General features: G+C 43.3%; 1 protein-coding gene across 5 annotated transcripts in view; it reads left to right on the top strand.

Moving 5' to 3' along the window:
• The window catches only part of LOC147029212 (uncharacterized), a 299,659-nt gene extending 281,720 nt beyond the window's left edge, over positions 1-17,939 (top strand). For 3 of the 5 annotated variants that reach the window (XM_085876422.1, XM_085876423.1, XM_085876421.1), the window contains exons 2-5: positions 2,910-2,997; positions 13,242-13,674; positions 15,356-15,490; positions 15,622-17,939. In XM_085876422.1, coding sequence (XP_085732548.1) covers positions 13,254-13,674; positions 15,356-15,490; positions 15,622-17,018 — 1,953 coding nt within the window. In that variant the 5' untranslated portion in view covers positions 2,910-2,997; positions 13,242-13,253 and the 3' untranslated portion in view covers positions 17,019-17,939. Of the gene's footprint in view, positions 1-2,909; positions 2,998-7,614; positions 7,685-13,241; positions 13,675-15,355; positions 15,491-15,621 lie in introns of all 5 variants that reach the window. The other 2 variants (XM_085876425.1, XM_085876424.1) reach the window with 1 other exon arrangement.
• The last annotated feature ends 333 nt before the right edge of the window (positions 17,940-18,272 follow it).

Consider the following 18,272-nt stretch of genomic DNA (forward strand, 5'->3'; position numbering starts at 1 on the left):
AAACATTCGATTTTTGATGGTTTGGTACAGAATCATATGAGAAACTTCTGGTTTGCCTCGCTACCTTCTCCAGAGACAGCTTTTATTAGACAAGGTCAGTGGTCAAGTTGACGATTTCATAAGTACCAGTCTCTGACTGCTTGTTTGTTTGTTTGTAGGCACGATAACTCAATAACAGAAGAAGCTACCAATGTCAAATTACACCACGTGATTCAGGGGGGTGATGGCTCGTGCTGATTCGATTTTTGTCAAAATCGGTCAAAGGTCAAGGTCACAGTGAGGTCAAATATTCGATTTTTGATGGTTTGGTGCAGATAACTCGAGAACGGAAGAAGCTACCAATGTAAAATTACACCACGTGATTCAGGAGGGTGATGGCTTGTGCTGATTAGATTTTAGTCAAAATCGGTCAACGGTCAAGGTCACAGTGAGGTCAAACATTCGATTTTTGATGGTTTGGAACAGAATCATCGTAGAAACTTCTGGTTTACTTCGCTACCTTCTCGAGATACAGCTTTTATTAGACAAGGTCAGAGGTCAAGTTGACGATTTCGTAAGTACCAGTCTATGACTGCTTGTTTGTTTGTTTGTTTGTTTGTTTGTCGGCACGATAACTCGAGAACGGAAAAAGCTTCCAATGTCAAATTACACCACGTGATTCAGGAGGGTGATGGCTTGTGCTGATTTTCTTTTGGTCAAAATCGGTCAAAGGTCAAGGTCACAGTGAGGTCACATATTCGATTTTTGATGGTTTGGTACAGATAACTCGAGAACGGAAGAAGCTACCAATGTCAAATTGCACCACGTGATTCAGGAGGGTGATGGCAAGTGCTGATTAGATTTTGGTCAAAATCGGTCTAAGGTCAAGGTCACAGTGAGGTCAAACATCTAAAACATTCGATTTTTGATGGTTTGGTACAGAATCATCGGAGAAACTTCTGGTTTGCATCGCTTCCTTCTCTTGAGACAGCTTTTATTAGACAAGGTCAGAGTTCATGTTGACGATTTCGTAAGTACTTGTCTATGACTGCTTGTTTGTTTGTTTGTCGGCACGATAACTCGAGAACGGAAGAAGCTACCAATGTCAAATTACACCACGTGATTCAGGAGGGTGATTGCTTGTGCTGATTTTCTTTTGGTCAAAATCGGTCAAAGGTCAAGGTCACAGTGAGGTCAAATATTCGATTTTTGATGGTTTGGTACAGATAACTCGAGAACGGAAGAAGCTACCAATGTCAAATTGCACCACGTGATTCAGGAGGGTGATGGCTCGTGCTCATTAGATTTTGGTCAAAATCGGTCAAAGGTCAAGGTCACAGTGAGGTCAAATATTCGATTTTTGATGGTTTGGTACAGATAACTCGAGAACGGAAGAAGCTACCAATGTCAAATTGCACCACGTGATTCAGGAGGGTGATGGCTCGTGCTCATTAGATTTTGGTCAAAATCGGTCAACTGTCAAGGTCACAGTGAGGTCAAAAATTCAATTTTTGATGGTTTGGTACAGAATCATGGTAGAAACTTCTGGTTTGCGTCGCAACCTTCTCCAGAGACAGCTTTTATTAGACAAAGTCAGAGGTCAAGTTGACGATTTCATAAGTACCAGTACATGAATGCTTGTTTGTTACTTACGAAATCTAAAGATTTCGGAAGTATATTGATGCCTTCCGTTTTTGTTTGTTTGTTTGTTTTTTTGTAGGCACTATAACTCGAGAACGGAAGATGCTACCAATGTCAAATTACACCACGTGATTCAGGAGGGTGATGGCTAGTGCCGATTAGATTTTGGTCAAAATCGGTCAAAGGTCAACGTCACGTTGAGGTCAAATATTCGATTTTTGAAGGTTTGGTACAGATAACTCGAACGGAAGAAGGTACCAATGTCAAATTACACCACGTGATTCAGGAGGCTGATGGCTAGTGCTGATTAGATTTTGGTCAAAATCGGTCAAAGGTCAAGGTCACAGTGAGGTCAAACATCCAAAAAATGATAACTCGAGAGCGGAAGAAGCTTCCAATGTCAAATTACACCACGTGATTCAGGAGGGTGGTGGCTAGTGCTGATTAGATTTTGGTCAAAATCAGTCAAAGGTCAAGGTCACAGTGAGGTCAAACATCCAAAACATTCGATTTTTGATGGTTTGGTACAGAATCATCGTAGAAACTTCTGGTTTGCCTCGCCACCTTCTCGAGAGACAGCTTTTATTAGACAAGGTCAGAGGTCAAGTTGACGATTTCGTAAGTACCAGTCTATGACTGCTTGTTTGTTTGTTTGTCGGCACGATAACTCGAGAACGGAAGAAGCTTCCAATGTCAAATTACACCATGTGATTCAGGAGGGTGATGGCTGCCGCTGATTAGATTTTGGTCAAAATCGGTCAAAGGTCAAGGTCACAGTGAGGTCAAACATAATTCTGTAAATTAATGTGGAGAAATGGAATATCTTTGCTTCGCTCGACGTTACGAGTTCGTTTTTACTTCGATTTTAATTTTGTCTTCGGTTTTTGCGATCGCTTCGGACGCTTAAAACTCAGTTGCCGAAATTCTGGTAACAATCGGATGTTTTGGAGACATTTTAAGATTGTAGAAAAAATATTTCACTCGACTCGTCACGGGTCGTCCCATGATGCAGTCCGCTCGAGCAGACGCGTCGTTGAGTCATGTTAAGGTTTTCCGTGTGCGCGCTGACGGTGTTTTCGATAAAGATAGTGTTCAAAAGTCATTTTTTATCCCAATAAAGGTTGTCGTCGCATGCCTGACTCGCTGAGCCGTCGGATTATGTAAAGATTGTTGGTGGATGGCCGAATATTACGGTTTTGTGACTTTGATAAAATAATATTGAATAATTGTGTGGAGAAATGGAGATTTTTGCTTGGCTCGACGTTACGATTTTTGATGGTTTGGTACAGAATCATCGTAGAAACTTCTGGTTTGCGTCGCTACCTTCTCTGGAGACAGCTTTTATGAGACAAGGTCAGAGGTCGAGTTGACGATTTCGTAAGTACCAGTCTCTGACTGCTTGTATTGTTTGTTTGTTTGTTTGTGAACTGTATTATGTAAAATTCCTCAATGGATTTCGACTAAACTTGGTGGGCGGATTCGGTATGGTCCAAGGATCATGCCATCAGATTTTGGACTTGGTCCAAAATCCAATATGGCCGCTATGGCGGCCATTTTGAAAAAATATTTGATTTTTTTTTTGCATTTCTGCGTGTTTTCAGTGATTTCCAACCCCCCCCCAAAAAAAAATTGTTGGAGAAAAAAAAAATTTGCAACTTTTTTTTCAACAAAATTTCGATTTCTTTTTTTTTGCATTTCTACATGTTTCAGTAATGTCCAACAAAAAACATGCCAAAATTATAATTGCGGCTGATTTTGGAACTTCAGGTGGATATACCCACGTAAAATCAATTTCTATCTCAAGGAATCGAGTTATGACAAATGAATTGAGTTTGTAAAAGTTAAAAGTAAAAGGGAAAGTTGCAAACTATAACTGTGAGCACTGTTGACGTCAAATTGAATGAATAGGATATCATGTTCATTTGAGTGACCGAGCAGTGTTGGCGGCGGAGATTTTGCACTCGACCGAGTGCTCCCCCTCGTGTTCTTGTTCTTCTTCTTCTGGTGAAGACAAAACCTTTCTGACGCGGCTCTTGGACACATTTATCCTTGTTATATATTGTTACGGTGGTGATAAGTCACACAACACCAGGTTCCCTGAAGATCAGTTATTTCGATAAGTGTGTGTTCCAGGTTAGATTTCCCCACCGATGTATAAAGGGAATTATTCGTGTGCTGGGCTGTGAATCTTTGAGTTTGCCGTTATTCTGTTCTATCTTTTATTTCAAACAAACATTTCAACAACCACGCCACCTCCACCAAAACGCCAACAAACTCCACAACCACACCACCTCCACAACGCCACAAAGTTTACAACCATGGCATCTCCACAAACATAACCAGAAGAACGACCCTCCTCCAGAAACAAAAACAACAACTCAACAACTCCCGCCCCGATATTCTGGGACGAAAACAGGATTGACGGTTGGGGCGGGTCCCTCAGAATGGGTAAACAAAAGTGACGGTTTCAAAAAGTATGCTCCTAGGTAAAACAACCCGATCACTCCTCGGATTTTTCCCCCGCGCGCCGAGAAGGGAGGAGTGAACGCCGCGGACCCGATAAAGGGCCGCGTTGGAACGCTGAGAAAGCATTTGGTGAGTTGGTGGTGAAGCTGGCAGTTGGTGGGTGAGCAGCAGTTGAGCTGAGGGCAGTCGGTTGGCAGTTGGAGAGGCACCGAGTCGTCAGTTGGGAGTCGGGAGACGGGAGAGAGAAAGGCGCGTCGGAGAAGTTCGCTGGAAGGTTCGCCAGCGCAACCAAGGGAGGCAGTCGGAGCTCGGGGGTCCTGGCAAAGACACCAGAGGTCACCGGCCCAAAGATCGTCGAGTCGCCACCATGGTGGCCAGGAAACCGGCTCGGTCTCTCAGGGCCTGTTCCGGTCATCCCGGCCCTGAGTGCATTAAAGGCTCACGAGCCCGATTCTTTCTTTCTTGGGTTTTGCATGAAAGTCTGTGGCACCTTGTCCTTAAGTAGAATTGTTAAGTGCATGCTCGCATCTATAATAAATAGATATCGGCTGAAGGCTTTGCTTGTTCTTTTTCCCCATACCCCCATTCATTGTATTGCCTGTAAAAATAAATGCCTCTGTTTGAACGTAAACCTGCTCATGTGTCGCTTAATTCCATTGACTGCGATGGTGCGTATGGAGAATTAACTGGCTTTTAAAGCTCCTAAAAGTGAATCTGTCCAACGGAACTTGGCGATTTAAAACCGCTCGGCATTCGCACACTGCACAAGCACGCTTCAGCGGCTGGTTTCCGTACAAGTTCTCGTCGAGGTATAAACTCCCGGTATTTCTGCCCGCGCGAATAGTTAGGTATATCGATAATTCGGCGATTGACCCTGTAGCGCATGGACAGAATAATTGGCTCGTTTATGGTGTATTAAAACACCCATAGCTGGGTTTCGGCGTTTGTCCGGAAGCTACGACTGGATTGCGGCCTTCGGTGGACGTGCGACCGCGATTTGACTGGAACGGTCGTCCGCATGCCGAATGGGCGGAAAGATACAACAATATATAGGGTGTCCCAAAAAAATATACAACTTTTAAAACGCTTCGTTTGATCCTAAAAAGGCAATAATTTTGTCACTCATGCTTCATTTCTTGTTCCAGAGACACTGAAGTTTATTTTGATACCAAGCAAGCGCCAGAAAAATGCCAAGACTGACCGTACAACAACGGACGAAAATTGTTGAACTTTGGCACCAGGCGAAAAGTGTCATACAGGTGCATCGTCTTTACTCGAGACATTTCGGTATCCACTTGCGCCATGCACCAAACTTTCGGACAATAAAGTGCACCATCGCAAATTTTACCAATGTGGGAACCATCTATGACCTTCACAAGGGTCACAGTGGTCGGAAGAGGACAGGACGTAGTGAAGAAAATGTGGAAATGGTGAGACAGGCAGTTGTTCAGAGTCCAAAAAAAATCGATTCGACGACTTTCTGCCGAGACAAACATTCATAAGAGCACCATTCAGAGGATCCTTCGCCAAGACATTCATGCCTTTCCATACAAAATTCAAATGGAAACGGTGCTTACTGATCAACAGAAATGCAAACGACTAGACTTTGCAAATTGGTTCTCAGAAAAATTGGAGGAAGATGCAGACTTCCTCAAAAAACTTCACATGACGGACGAATACCATGCTCACTTGTCCGGGGAGGTAAACAAGCAAAACTTTCGGAACTGGGGAACTGAAAATCCTGGTAATGCATCAACTGAACTGGTGCCTCGATCTGTTCTCAAAGTCACCATGTGGGTGGCGGTTGGTTGGTATGGGATAATTGGTCCATCTCTATTATAATACCAAGCTTGCACACTAAAAACTCGGCTCGCCGTCACACGATCCCTTTTGAAATTGCTGTGGCACTTAGGCCTAAGTCACATTTGCTCGACGGCGAGGATACGGCGGCCGTACGCCCTCTGAATTGACAGAAACATGCGGTGGCCGCAGAGTTTCTGCGGTGGCCTCAGGGTGGCCCTACGCCGTGTGGCTATCTTTTACAGGCCGTAAGGTCGCCGTGGAATTATAACGCGGAGTTATAACTTTTTCATTTCTACGTTCGCCGTAGCAATTCGACAATCCGAAACAAAAAAACTGGTGAAAAAAAAATAAAAAAATTTAACCCACTCGTTACCGTCCGTCTGGCCCCTGCGGTCGCCTTGCGTGCACCTTGCGTCTGCCTTGAAAATTCTATGGCCGCCGCAGGAACGCCCTTAGGTCACCGTGCAACATCAAATCAAAGACCGTACGGCACCCCCACGTTTTCGGTCTCCACGATTTATAAAATCGCCATTTTCAAAACCTATCTAGTCTGCCATTTTACAAGATATTCGGCAACTGTTTATTGATTATGATTGTAAAAAATATTATCTTGTATCTAACCGGACAGATTTTTGAATTTCCTTCCCGTTTGATCGTCACGTGATCTGGAAGATGGCCAAAAACTCCGATGCGATTCGCAAAGATGGAAGGAAGGAGAAATGAAATATAAATATAAAACATATTTCTACATTTTCCGCCGAAGGTGCAAAAGTTTCAAAACCCGAAATGTAAACTTCGGCATTTCTTTTCAAAATATAATTTCGTGCGCGCACGCCAAAATGCCGAGTCATCTTTTACCAAACTGCGCAGTAGAACTGCGCAGTAGTCCGGTCATGGCGTCTGAGCAGTGGCCAGCATGGTTCAGATTGACTGTGGTTTCTGGGGCGAAGGTGATTGTTAAGAAGTATGTCGGCGGTATAAATTCGAGTGACTGTATTGGTGATTTAATCACGCAACATCTTGACAACGAATATTCTGGCCGAACGATTGCATCAATTCAGTGCATCAGCAGGGATAATTCGCAGGCTCCACTTGATCGTGCCGATATCTCACATAATCACCGGCGGACATAGGGCTGCAGGCTGTGGGGCGAGACCACGGATCACGGATCCCGGATGAGGGGAAAAGTGATAAATTATGCTGCATGCTTCGGGCTTTCTGATTAATATATCAATGAGTACATTCCATAATTAATGAATTAATAATTAATGAATCTGGCATACAAAATGTTTTTTCATACCTGACATGTTACTTTGTGCAGTGTCACGAAACTTCTGTGGAATTAATAATTAATGAATTTGCTGGCTCTAACGATTTTTAAAACCTCAATATCTCTATAAATACTTGACCAATTTTCATTCTGAAAGTTGCATTATAATCAATGAAGAATAATCTACAGGATTATCATAATCTCCGAGAGCTAAGCCTATTTTTTCGTTTTTTTTTTTCTACAACCGGAAGTGAAATGTCCCCAGAGAGTGGACGGACCGGAAAACCACGTATGACACTTACTGGTGATTCTGATGTGTTAATCCGGGTACTAAATGAACAATACATATTTATTAATTATGTCATTAGTAGTGTCATTAGATTTTGAATACAGGCAGCACTTTAATGAGTCCATGAGAGGTGATCGTAGTTCCAAGTTGAGGTGTCTTTGAGCAGGCTGAAGAAAATGCCGGTTGAAACCAGCGATGTGACAGAAGGCTGACCAAGATGGTGTGCCACCATTTCTGTGAGGTTTATTTTGTTTGTTTGTTTTGTATTGAGCACCCCCTAAATGATCTTTAAAAGGAGTGTTTAAATTTATCCCAACACCCAGTTTTCATTCACACACTCCCTTGCGGTTCCCTTGGTGTGCAGGCAAAGTTTTGTGCCACTTGGTTTCATGGTTTTGGAGTTATGGAGGAGACACTCACTGATTATTTTCGACATGCAAATACCACCCATGGCTTTGCTGACGGAGAGACAGAGACAGACTTGACACTTTGCTTTTATGTCCTTTCATTGCAAAAATAGATTCACAAAAAAAACATTTTACAAAGCAGATGTGAGCAAAAATAAACTATTTTTGTAAACCAAAAATGAACAATTCATGAATACGTCAAAAAGAACAATCAAGGGTTTAATTTTTTACAAAACATATTTTTGGACTCACGATGCAGTGACAAAGCTTGCCAGGTGTTGATAACACTCTGCATGTACAGAGGAAGTGATGACATCAATTTCAGGGAGATTTAGTAAAAACAGCTCGAGACCAGACAGTGCCTTCAGAAAGAGTTCACACCCCTTCACATTTTGTTGTGTTGCAGCCTCAATGTAAAATGGATTAATTTTAAAAAAAATTTGTTCCCGATCTCCACAAAATTCCCTGTAATGACAAAGTGAAAACATGTTTTTGAAAATCTTTACAGTTTCATGAAAAATGAAAAGCTTGAAATGTCTCGAGTCAAAAAGTATTCAACCCCTTTGATCTGGCATTCCAAATTGAGCTCAGGTTCATCCATTTTGCTTTGGTCATCCTTAAGATTTCTCGAAAACTTGAATGGAGTCCACCTGTGACCAACTCAATTGATTGGACATGATTATGAAAGAAACCCACTTTTCTAGATCAGGTCCCACAGTTGACAGATCATGTCAGAGCGGAAACTCCAAAATGAAGTCCAATGAACTGTCCGTAGAGCTCCGAGATAAAATTGTGAGGAGGTATTGATCTGGGGAAGGGTATAAAACAATTTCTAGAGTGTTGAAAGTTCCCAAGAGCACAGTGAGCTCCATCATTAGGAAATGGAACGACCCAGACTCTACCCAGAACTGGCTGTCCGACCAAGCGAGCGAGCTATCGTGTGCAGCCTGTGGCTGCTGGTTGCAGCATTTTCTGGGGGAATTACTGTGCTGCTAATTTAGTGCCCTCTATTACCAGTGCATTGTTACTCATTTTGCCATCCTCAGAAGGATGACAAGCTGTTAACCCCACCTGGTGTTACTTCAATGACTGACAACGTCTCAAACTCAAGACCCGAAGATCTTCAGCCAGCCACCTTAACTGTGAAGCCAACACCTGGCTTTGGAGGACTCTATTTTTCATTGATGTATCTTTTAGCTCAACAAGTGCGACTCTAGGCCCACGTTCTGGTGGCGTCCAATACCCCCCAACCTTATGGCATGATTCATATGTATTCCTTTTTCCTGTGTTCCTATCTCTATCAATTTTGCAACAGACTTTCAGTCTGCTTTCTGCCAACCTTTGGAAGTATTTGGAGAAGATTCAGGAAGGTTAAAGACAACTAAATTATTTTTCTTCCATCCCTTTCAGCCATCCCCTCTGTGGCACGATTTGAATGATCTTCATCCTGCTTGGAGAATGTTCCTGAAACCTCACCTCCAGTGAGGGATATGTTATGATGTTCAGACTTGGCATGCTGCGCTTGGTTTACCAAGTGTGCTTTTGTTACATTCAGCATATATTCACCCCAATCTTTTCTCCCAAGACCCTTTGAGACCCATTACACCTTCTGGAACACTGAGACCTCCAAGACCCTTTCGATCCACTTCATCCCTTTCGAACCCTGAAGACCCTGAGACTCCTTTCTACTCTTTAGACCTTCATACCTTTTAATACCCTGTCGATCCCCTTGACCGAACCAACATTGTCGTCAAATGATATATTTCACGGATGGAAGGAATGTTACACACAAACGGATGGATGAACCAGCATATGATAACACATAATTGTATCGTGTAAAATTCTAAAATCATATTTAACGGCAAAGATATCGAGGCAGTGGTCTGTTGCTTCCTTCACCACCCAGGTGGTTTCGACACCACCCTTTCTACACCACCCAGCTTTCTGCACTTCCCACGTTCAATTTTTTTTCTGTGATTGAAAAATTTTTTCCTGCAGGTTTGGATTATTTTGAAGCAACTTTTATTTTAAAAAATTTTCTCCAAGGAGTGTTTCTGTGTTTCAGGATTCACCAGACAGATAGCATTAGCCTATTATTATATAGAGATGGTGGGCCAGGGCCGGATTTACGAGCAGGTGATCCAGGTGACTGCCTGGGGTGACTGGTTTGGGTGAGCCTGCCACAAAGATACACGACATGGCCAAAAGTACTGCATGCGGACACCTGCTCATCCAACATCTAATTCCAAAATCATGGGCAGTAACATGGTGTTGGTTCCGCTTTGCTGCTATCACAGCCTCCACTCTTCTGGGAAAGATTTCCATGAGATGTTGGAACATTGCTGCGGGGATTTGCTTCCAATCAGCCGCAAGAGCATTGGTGAGGTCGGGCACTGATGTTTGGTGATGAGGTCTGGCTTGCAGCAGGCATTCCAATTCTCCCAAAGGTGTTTGGGGTTGAGGTCAGGGCTCTGTGCAGACCAGTCAACTTCTTCCACACCGATCTCAACACACCATTTCTGTATGGACTTCGCTTTGTGCACAGGGACATGGTCATGCTGAAACAGGAAAGGGCCTTCCCCAAACTGTTTGCCACAAAGTTGGAAGCACAGATATAATCTGGAATGACATTGTATGCTGTAGCGTTAATATTTCACTTCACTGTATCGAAAGGGTCCAGCTTGAACCATGAAAAACAGCCCCAGACCATTATTCCTCCTCCACCAAACGTTAGTGTTGGCACTGTGCATTCGTGCAAGTGGCGTTCTCTTGGCATCCGTGAAACTCTGATTTGTCCGTCGGAATGCCAGATGGTGAAGCGTGTTTCATCACTCCAGAGAGCCCATTTCCACTGGTCCAGACTCCAATGGCGGCTTGTAATTGCAAATGGTGATCTTTGGCTTGTGTGTGGCTGCTCGGCCAGGGAAACCCCTTTCATTAAGCTCTCAAAGAACAGCGCTTGTGCTGACGTTGCTTCCAGAGTCAGTTTGGAACTCGCTCGTGAGTGTTGCAATCGCCGACAGACAATCTTTCTGTGCTTCGCATTTCAGGATTCAGTGATCCCATTCTATGAGCTTGTGTGGCTGACCACTTCACAGCTGACCTGTGTTGCTCCTAGACGTTTCCACTCCACAATAACAGCACTTGCAGTTGACCGGAGAGCTCCAGCAGGGCAGATATTTGATGAACTGACTTGTTGGAAAGGTGGCATCTGATGACGGTGCCATGTTGAAATCACTGAGCTCTTCAGTATGGCCCATTCAACTGCCAATGTTTATCGATGGAAATTGCATGGCTGTGTGCTTGATTTCATACACCTGTCAGCACTGGGTGTGGTTGAAATAGCCGAATCCACCAATCAGAAGGGGTGTCCGCATTCTTTTGGCCATGCAGTGTACAACAGTCATGAACAAGGAAATTTGGCACAGGAGGTGGCAATTCAAATTTGGTCTGTCATGTCTGTGCTCGACTGACACCACGATTCCGATTCAATAAATCCGTCAAGCTCACGACTCAATTTAACAAGAGGATTGGGGGTGGGGGAGAGTGGGGACGAGAAAAGTGGGGCAGGTCCAGGGATATCACCACGGGGTTAAAATTAAATAATAGTAATTAAAAAATACACTAATTTTGGTGGAGGAGGAAAGGGGAGTGGGTGGGTAGAGGCAGTTTCGGGGTCAAGAACAGACGACATCAACCACACACTGTCCCGTGACAATACCCTTGCTCCCCCCTCACCTCTGCCTGCCCTCACGACCACCTCAACACTGCCTGCCCTCACCACTTCCTGCACTCGCTGCACCCATCATCATTGCCTACACTCGCTACCCCCTCATAAGTTTTTCAAATGTTGAACAAACGGAGGGGGGGGGGGCTCTGAAGACAACTCTTGTGTGCGGCGTCGTGTGTGGGCCGGCCCTATGTGGCTCAGTTGCAGATTGATCACATCTGGCCTCACTCTGTGTGAAGGGAAATTCATTCATTCATTCATTGGAAGCATGCTCACAGCACGTCGCTGTGTCAGCTTTCCACCAGTACTCCAGGTGTCGCTGTCAGACCATACCCAAGGCAGATGCCTGGCTTATCCCCACCTCTTCGGGATATGACACTGCAGGCACCCACCCAAAGGAACAGCCTCAGGTTAACCCGAGGAGACTTTGGTGGATGACACCTCAGCACCACCCCAACACACACAACAGTGTGTTTTGCAGAGTGAAGTGTTTCTTGGTGGCCGGAGTGCAAATCCTGCGACTAACCTCGGGAAGGCAACCGACTGAAGTAGGACGTCCGCAAATGCAGTTAGCACCAGATATGGATGGCTTTGGCTCACGAGCTCCTCTGCCCTTTGGCAGGTTTTGTATTTCGTCCTGCTGGGTGTCCGTGAAAGGGAAATGACCGTTTTTACAGCCATTTTTCCCTGCTGTGCAGGGGTTGGGCTTTTTCTTGAGGAAATGTTTTATGGCCGCATGCCCTTCCTGACGCCAACCCTGGTCGCCTCTTACGACACACAGGGATATGGTACACCTATTCGAACCGGGGCATACACCGGGACCAGTACACTGGTACTCATTTCGATGACCTCGGAAGGATGACAGGCTGAGTCAACCCCCTGGTGTTAATTCAGCAGCCAACGGGGCTTGAAATCAGGACCCTGGGATCCCAAGCCACCACCCTAACCACTAAGCCAACACCAGGCTCAGGAAATGACCAGGAAATGATGAAGAAGAAAAGGAATAAGAGGTTCTTCCCAACCATGGCTTTTCTGTTTGTTTTGTCCTTGTTTTTTGCAACCTTGGTTTTCCTGTTGATGCATTGCCTTTTTGGTTACGGACATTGATTAAATGCTGATTCATGAAACAATAATTGGAGAGCAAGGGGGAAGAGTGGAGGTGAGGTGGTGATGGGGCACTTTCATTTATCATTCTTTCATTTTGTTTGCAATGGCTGCTGGTTACGTCATTGCTTCGAGTGTGATTGTACCACTGATTTCGTGCCCCCTCTAAATGAGAGAAGAAATTTGGAATTTGGGCAGTGTGCCAGTGATAGCTCGCCTACTCTTCAAGAAAGATGCCGTGGGGACCTTAATGTCCACCAACTAATGCTGTAAGAGGGGATGCCCTGTTGAACGTTCATCTGAAGGACGACACACACATTGATCCCTTTCCCTGTCTGTGAAACACGATGGTGACAGTTTATTGCCGTATCGGGATTCAAACCCGAGCTGGACAACTCAGAAGCAAGTGTGCCCACCTCAAGGCCATCCTGCCAGCCCACACGGGGTGAACAAACTGGCTGTAAACCCCACATTGATGGGATAAAATACAGAGTAAAGAAAATAACATGTCCAGCGTTTCCTTTTTTAACATTACCATTGTGTCCCTGGCAGGTCATCGGTGAAATGGACAACTTCTTGGAATGGCTCCAATCACAAGGTCTGAGAGCAGAAACAGCCCAAGCAGTGATCAATGTACTTGGAATTGAGAATCGGAAGGTTCTTCGAGCTTGTACAGACTCCGATTCATTGCGAACAGAGCTCCTCTCTCTCACGAAAGAGAAATTTAAATTTGCAATGTACGCTGACTTCTGTCAATTTACGAAATCTTTTTTGAAGCCACAGGTTGTCCAGCTTGCAGGATCTTCTCTGTTGGGAAGTGTGTTCGTCAACTTGGAGAATGTTGTTCGAGAACTTTCCAGTTTCTGCCAAAAGTTTGTTGGATTCAAAAATGTGCAGCTGGAAAATGTTCCTGATTTCCAGGGAATCGGTTTCAGTGATGTCTGCAACCTCCACTGTCAGGATGATGGATTAACACCCAAGTCTGGTACGTCACTATTTTATACACACGAGTATCAAAAAATACCTTGTTATTCAACCATGAATGTGTTTTTTCTTGTAACTTATGGAATCTCTTTTGGAACAATTTTGTGTTGCTGAAGTCATTTAGATTTTTGATATACCAAGTCAATGTTTTTTCTTTGAAATGACATGACATTCCAAAGTGTTCCATGTTTAACAGCACATTTAAGTTATCCACATGAAGGAAGTAGTTTGTTTACCCCTCGTTTCGGCATGGATATTGTGATGGACATCCGATGGGAGAAATGATTGTTACACTGATAATGTCTGGGCTGAAAGCTGCAGCTTGGATTGAGAGATCTGTCCGGATAGAGCGGAGGCCTCACATGTTTGAGGTTCACACAGTGAGAGGAGGGAGAAGGTGTTGAGAGGGTGGGAGGCATGGAGGGTGAGGGACTGGGGAGGGGGGGCGTCGGCTGAGAAGGTGTGTCGGAAGGGGCGGGATGGGTGGAAGGTGGGAGGGGATGAGATGAGGGGTAACCTGAATGGGGAGATGAGAGGGTGTGATTTGGAGGTGTGGGGGGGGGGGGAATGAGGATGAGGGGAATTCCAGAGGATGAGGTGAGGGGAATTAATAAATAAAATACTGTGCAATGTTGGAGTTGGTGGGTGTGGGGGGAAGCATTGAGAGGGTCGGGTGAAAAGGGATGCAGAAAGAGGGGACATGAAGTGGAGGGATGCTGATTCCAAATTCCCAAATTGGACAATGAAGATATTCTTCAGAAGAAGAGGAAGAGAGGATGGTGAAGGTGAGGTACTCTTCATGGAAAATAAGGAAAGAAGCATTTTTAAATGCTTTTAAAATAACAAGCATTTCTCATCAATGAAGAGTTTGAAGTGTCTGGTGAGTCGAATCGAGTCACTGAAAAGACACACACTCTCACACATACACACTCACACACACTCACACACACACCCACACACACCCACACACACACACACACACACACACACACACACACACACACACACACACACACACACACACACACACACACACACACACACACACACACACACACACACACACTCGCACATTCTCACACACACTGCGTGTGCGCAAAACGCCTCTTTCGCATCCATACATCATTTCACAAGGGTTGTGTTTATGATCGGATATGACAGCAACACATGGACGGACATGTAACAAAAAAACACAAAGACTCTGGTTTGGAAAAATTCGCTTTCATTTGGTAGATGCAGCATCTGGGAGTGAGAAGTTCGATCAACAAGTGTTAAAAAAAAAAATATAATAATAATATCTCCCAACCCGGAAGTCAACGTGAGAGTTCACAAAATTCTTTTTCAGCTAAAGCACATCAATTTATGTTTTCACTGAGTCAAGAATGGGGAAACACCGAACCTCTGAAATGGTTGTTCCACACTCCCGCTCGTTTATGTATATGTATATGTATATATATATATATATATATATATATATATATATATATATATATGTATATGTATATATATATATATATATATATATATATATTTATCGTTGTAAACACCTCCTTTCCTCCTGTAATTGCGGCAGCAATATGGAGCGTCGTCCTAACAGTGGAAGTGACGTCTATTGCATCCCACCTATTGACCGGATTTATATTTGGCAGTGTTTTTAACTTCATGTCCTTCATTGTATTCAGGTGATGTCTCTCCTGCAAATGTGAAATCCAGACGACACAACGGTTCATCTGTTTCAGAAACTTTAAGATATTCTTCTGTGAAGAAAGATACAGATGTTCATTTGACAAATGGCAGTCCTGTCTGTTCTGTAACAGGTGAGCAGAAACCTACAAAATGAACATTCAATATTTTTAATTCAGGGTTTATAAAATTTTTGAAATTATGAAATATTTTGCATTTTGAATTTGACAAAAAATGTGAAATAACTTGTTGTTTGTTTTTGTAGACCAATCAAGAAGTCCATTTGGGCAGATAAGATCCAGGAGCAGTGTCACAGTGAAGAAGATATCCACTTTGAAGAAACAATCCAAAGAACAAGACTCACGACCTTCAAAATACAAGTGTACGTCTGGTGAAAACAGCACAAAGATCAATATTAAATTAAACAAACCCAAAAAGGTTATTGAAAGGCAAATGTATTATGAGTGTAAGAGATGCAGTGAAGATTTTACTTCAACGAGAAATGTCAAAATACACATGAGGACCCACACAGGAGAACGTCCTTACAAATGCTCTGTCTGTGATAAAGGTTTCTTTCGAAAAGGCACTTTGAATATGCATATGATGATCCACACAGGAGAGCGTCCTTACAAATGCTCCACATGTGATAAACGTTTCTCTCGAAAAGGCACTTTGAATATGCATATGATGATCCACAAAGGAGAGCGTCCTTACAAATGTTCCATATGTGATAAAGGTTTCTCTCGAAAAGACCATTTAGATTTGCATATGATGATCCATACAGGAAAGCATCCTCACAAATGCTCCATATGTGATAAAGGTTTCTCTCGAAAAGGCGATTTAGATTTGCATATGATGATCCATACAGGAGAGCGTCCTTACAAATGCTCCACATGTGATAAAGGTTTCTCTCGAAAAGACCATTTAGATTTGCATATGATGATCCATACAGGAGAGCATGCTTACAAATGCTCCATATGTGATAAATACTTCTCTCAAAAATTCACTTTGAATGTGCATCTGATGATCCATGCAGGAGAGCGTCCTTACAAATGTTCCACATGTGATAAAGATTACGCAGACAAAGGCAGTTTGAAGAAGCACATGAACAGCCATACAGGAGAGCGTGCTTACAAATGTCCCACATGTGATAAAGGTTACTCACACAAAGGTAGTTTGAAGAAGCACATGAACAGCCATACAGGAGAGCGTCCTCACAAATGTTCCACATGTTATAAAGGTTTCTCTGAAAAAGGCCATTTAAATGTGCATATGATGATCCACACAGGAGAGCGACCTTACAAATGTTCCATATGTGAAAAAGGTTTCTCTCGAAAAGACCATTTAAATTTGCATATGAGGATCCACACAGGAGAGCGTCCTTACAAATGCTCCACATGTGATAAAGGTTTCTTTCAAAAATGCAATTTGAATCAGCATCTGAGGATCCATACAGGAGAGCGACCTTACAAATGTTCCACATGTGATAAAGGTTTCTCAGACAAAGGCAATTTGAAGAAGCACATGAACAGCCACACAGGAGAGCGTCCTCACAAATGTTCCACATGTGATAAAGGTTTCTCCCGAAAAAGCGATTTGAATCACCACATGAGGTTCCACCCCTCAGAGCATGCAATAAATCCATACAAAAAGACCAGATAACACAGCAACTAGAAAACGAAGCATCCTTCAAACATCTCGGAACAAAAGAAGACCCCCAGGTACAACACAAAAAATGCGTAAAATGATCAGCAGAGAGGACTTACTCAGAACAAGACTAATTTTGAAGTCATCCCTCTCTCCAATGAACAATCACCTTCACTCTTTCATTCCTCTTTTTTTTCTCACCTTTGGAATAAACTCCCACACTCTCTTCAATCCCACTCTTCCCTCAAGATCTTCAAAACAGATTTTCTCCAACACCTCTTATCTTCACTGATCCAAAACCATGATCATTTCTATCCCATTAATCCACCCCAAACCCACCTCCTTCAAATTCCCTGCTTTCCTTCCTGAAAGATTCCTGTCATGTAAGGACCTGAAAGTCCCTGAGGTGTCCACCTTGTTTACCCCGTGTTCCTCGCTCCATTCCTCTCCCTTCCACAGATCTCCTCATGTTTGTGTTTCCCACTGTTTTGTCCTTCCCTCTCTCGCCCCTCTTGTCTCCTGCCCCCCTTGTTGTGTGTTGTATGTTCTCTCTCATATGAGCCTCGACAATGTATACAAAAAATAAAATAAAACATTCCACATCAGTTGTCGCTCCGATGATGAAAATTTCCTCTTACTCCGACAAGCAGTTGCGGAGAAAAACATTAAAATTCTGTGCGGACAAAGAAACAAACAAACGGACCCCAAAACAATTCCCTCTCCTTTGGTGAGGGGAACATGAATAGCACTCGGTAAAGCATTTTCAGCACCTCCGCAAGGCTGAATCGTCACCTCTTCCACCGAAGGTGAAGGAGGTTATATTTTCACCCCTCTCTGCCTGTTTGTTTGTTTGTCTTTGTTACTTGTAAAATCGAAGATTTTTAAAGTATATTGGTCAGTCGATTTTGTTATTCTGTTTGACTGTCTGACTATGACGTACAGATCACAATTTCAAATGGATCTTCACGAAAGTTCATCACCTGGAAGAGTTTGTCATAAGGAAGAAGCCTGTTGTTTTTGAAGTCAAAAGGTCAACATAGGCAAAGGTCAACATCTCAGGTGAGACTTCTAAAATCCTCAATTTTCATCTGATTGACTTGGAATTTGAACAGGAGATGCATATTTGGTCATTCAATTCAACCACCAATTATTTTTGAGGTCAAATTTGTTTAATTTATTTTTCAAGTATCGTGATCTGCACAACATCTTCTTCTTGATTGTTTGATATCTCAAAAAGTTGTGGATGGACACGGATGAAATTTGGTGGGC

The sequence above is a fragment of the Eptatretus burgeri genome, chromosome 4 (genome assembly GCF_056783735.1).
Source record: "Eptatretus burgeri isolate ZD-2024b chromosome 4, Ebu_testis_v1, whole genome shotgun sequence".
NCBI classification, from domain to species: domain Eukaryota; kingdom Metazoa; phylum Chordata; class Myxini; order Myxiniformes; family Myxinidae; genus Eptatretus; species Eptatretus burgeri.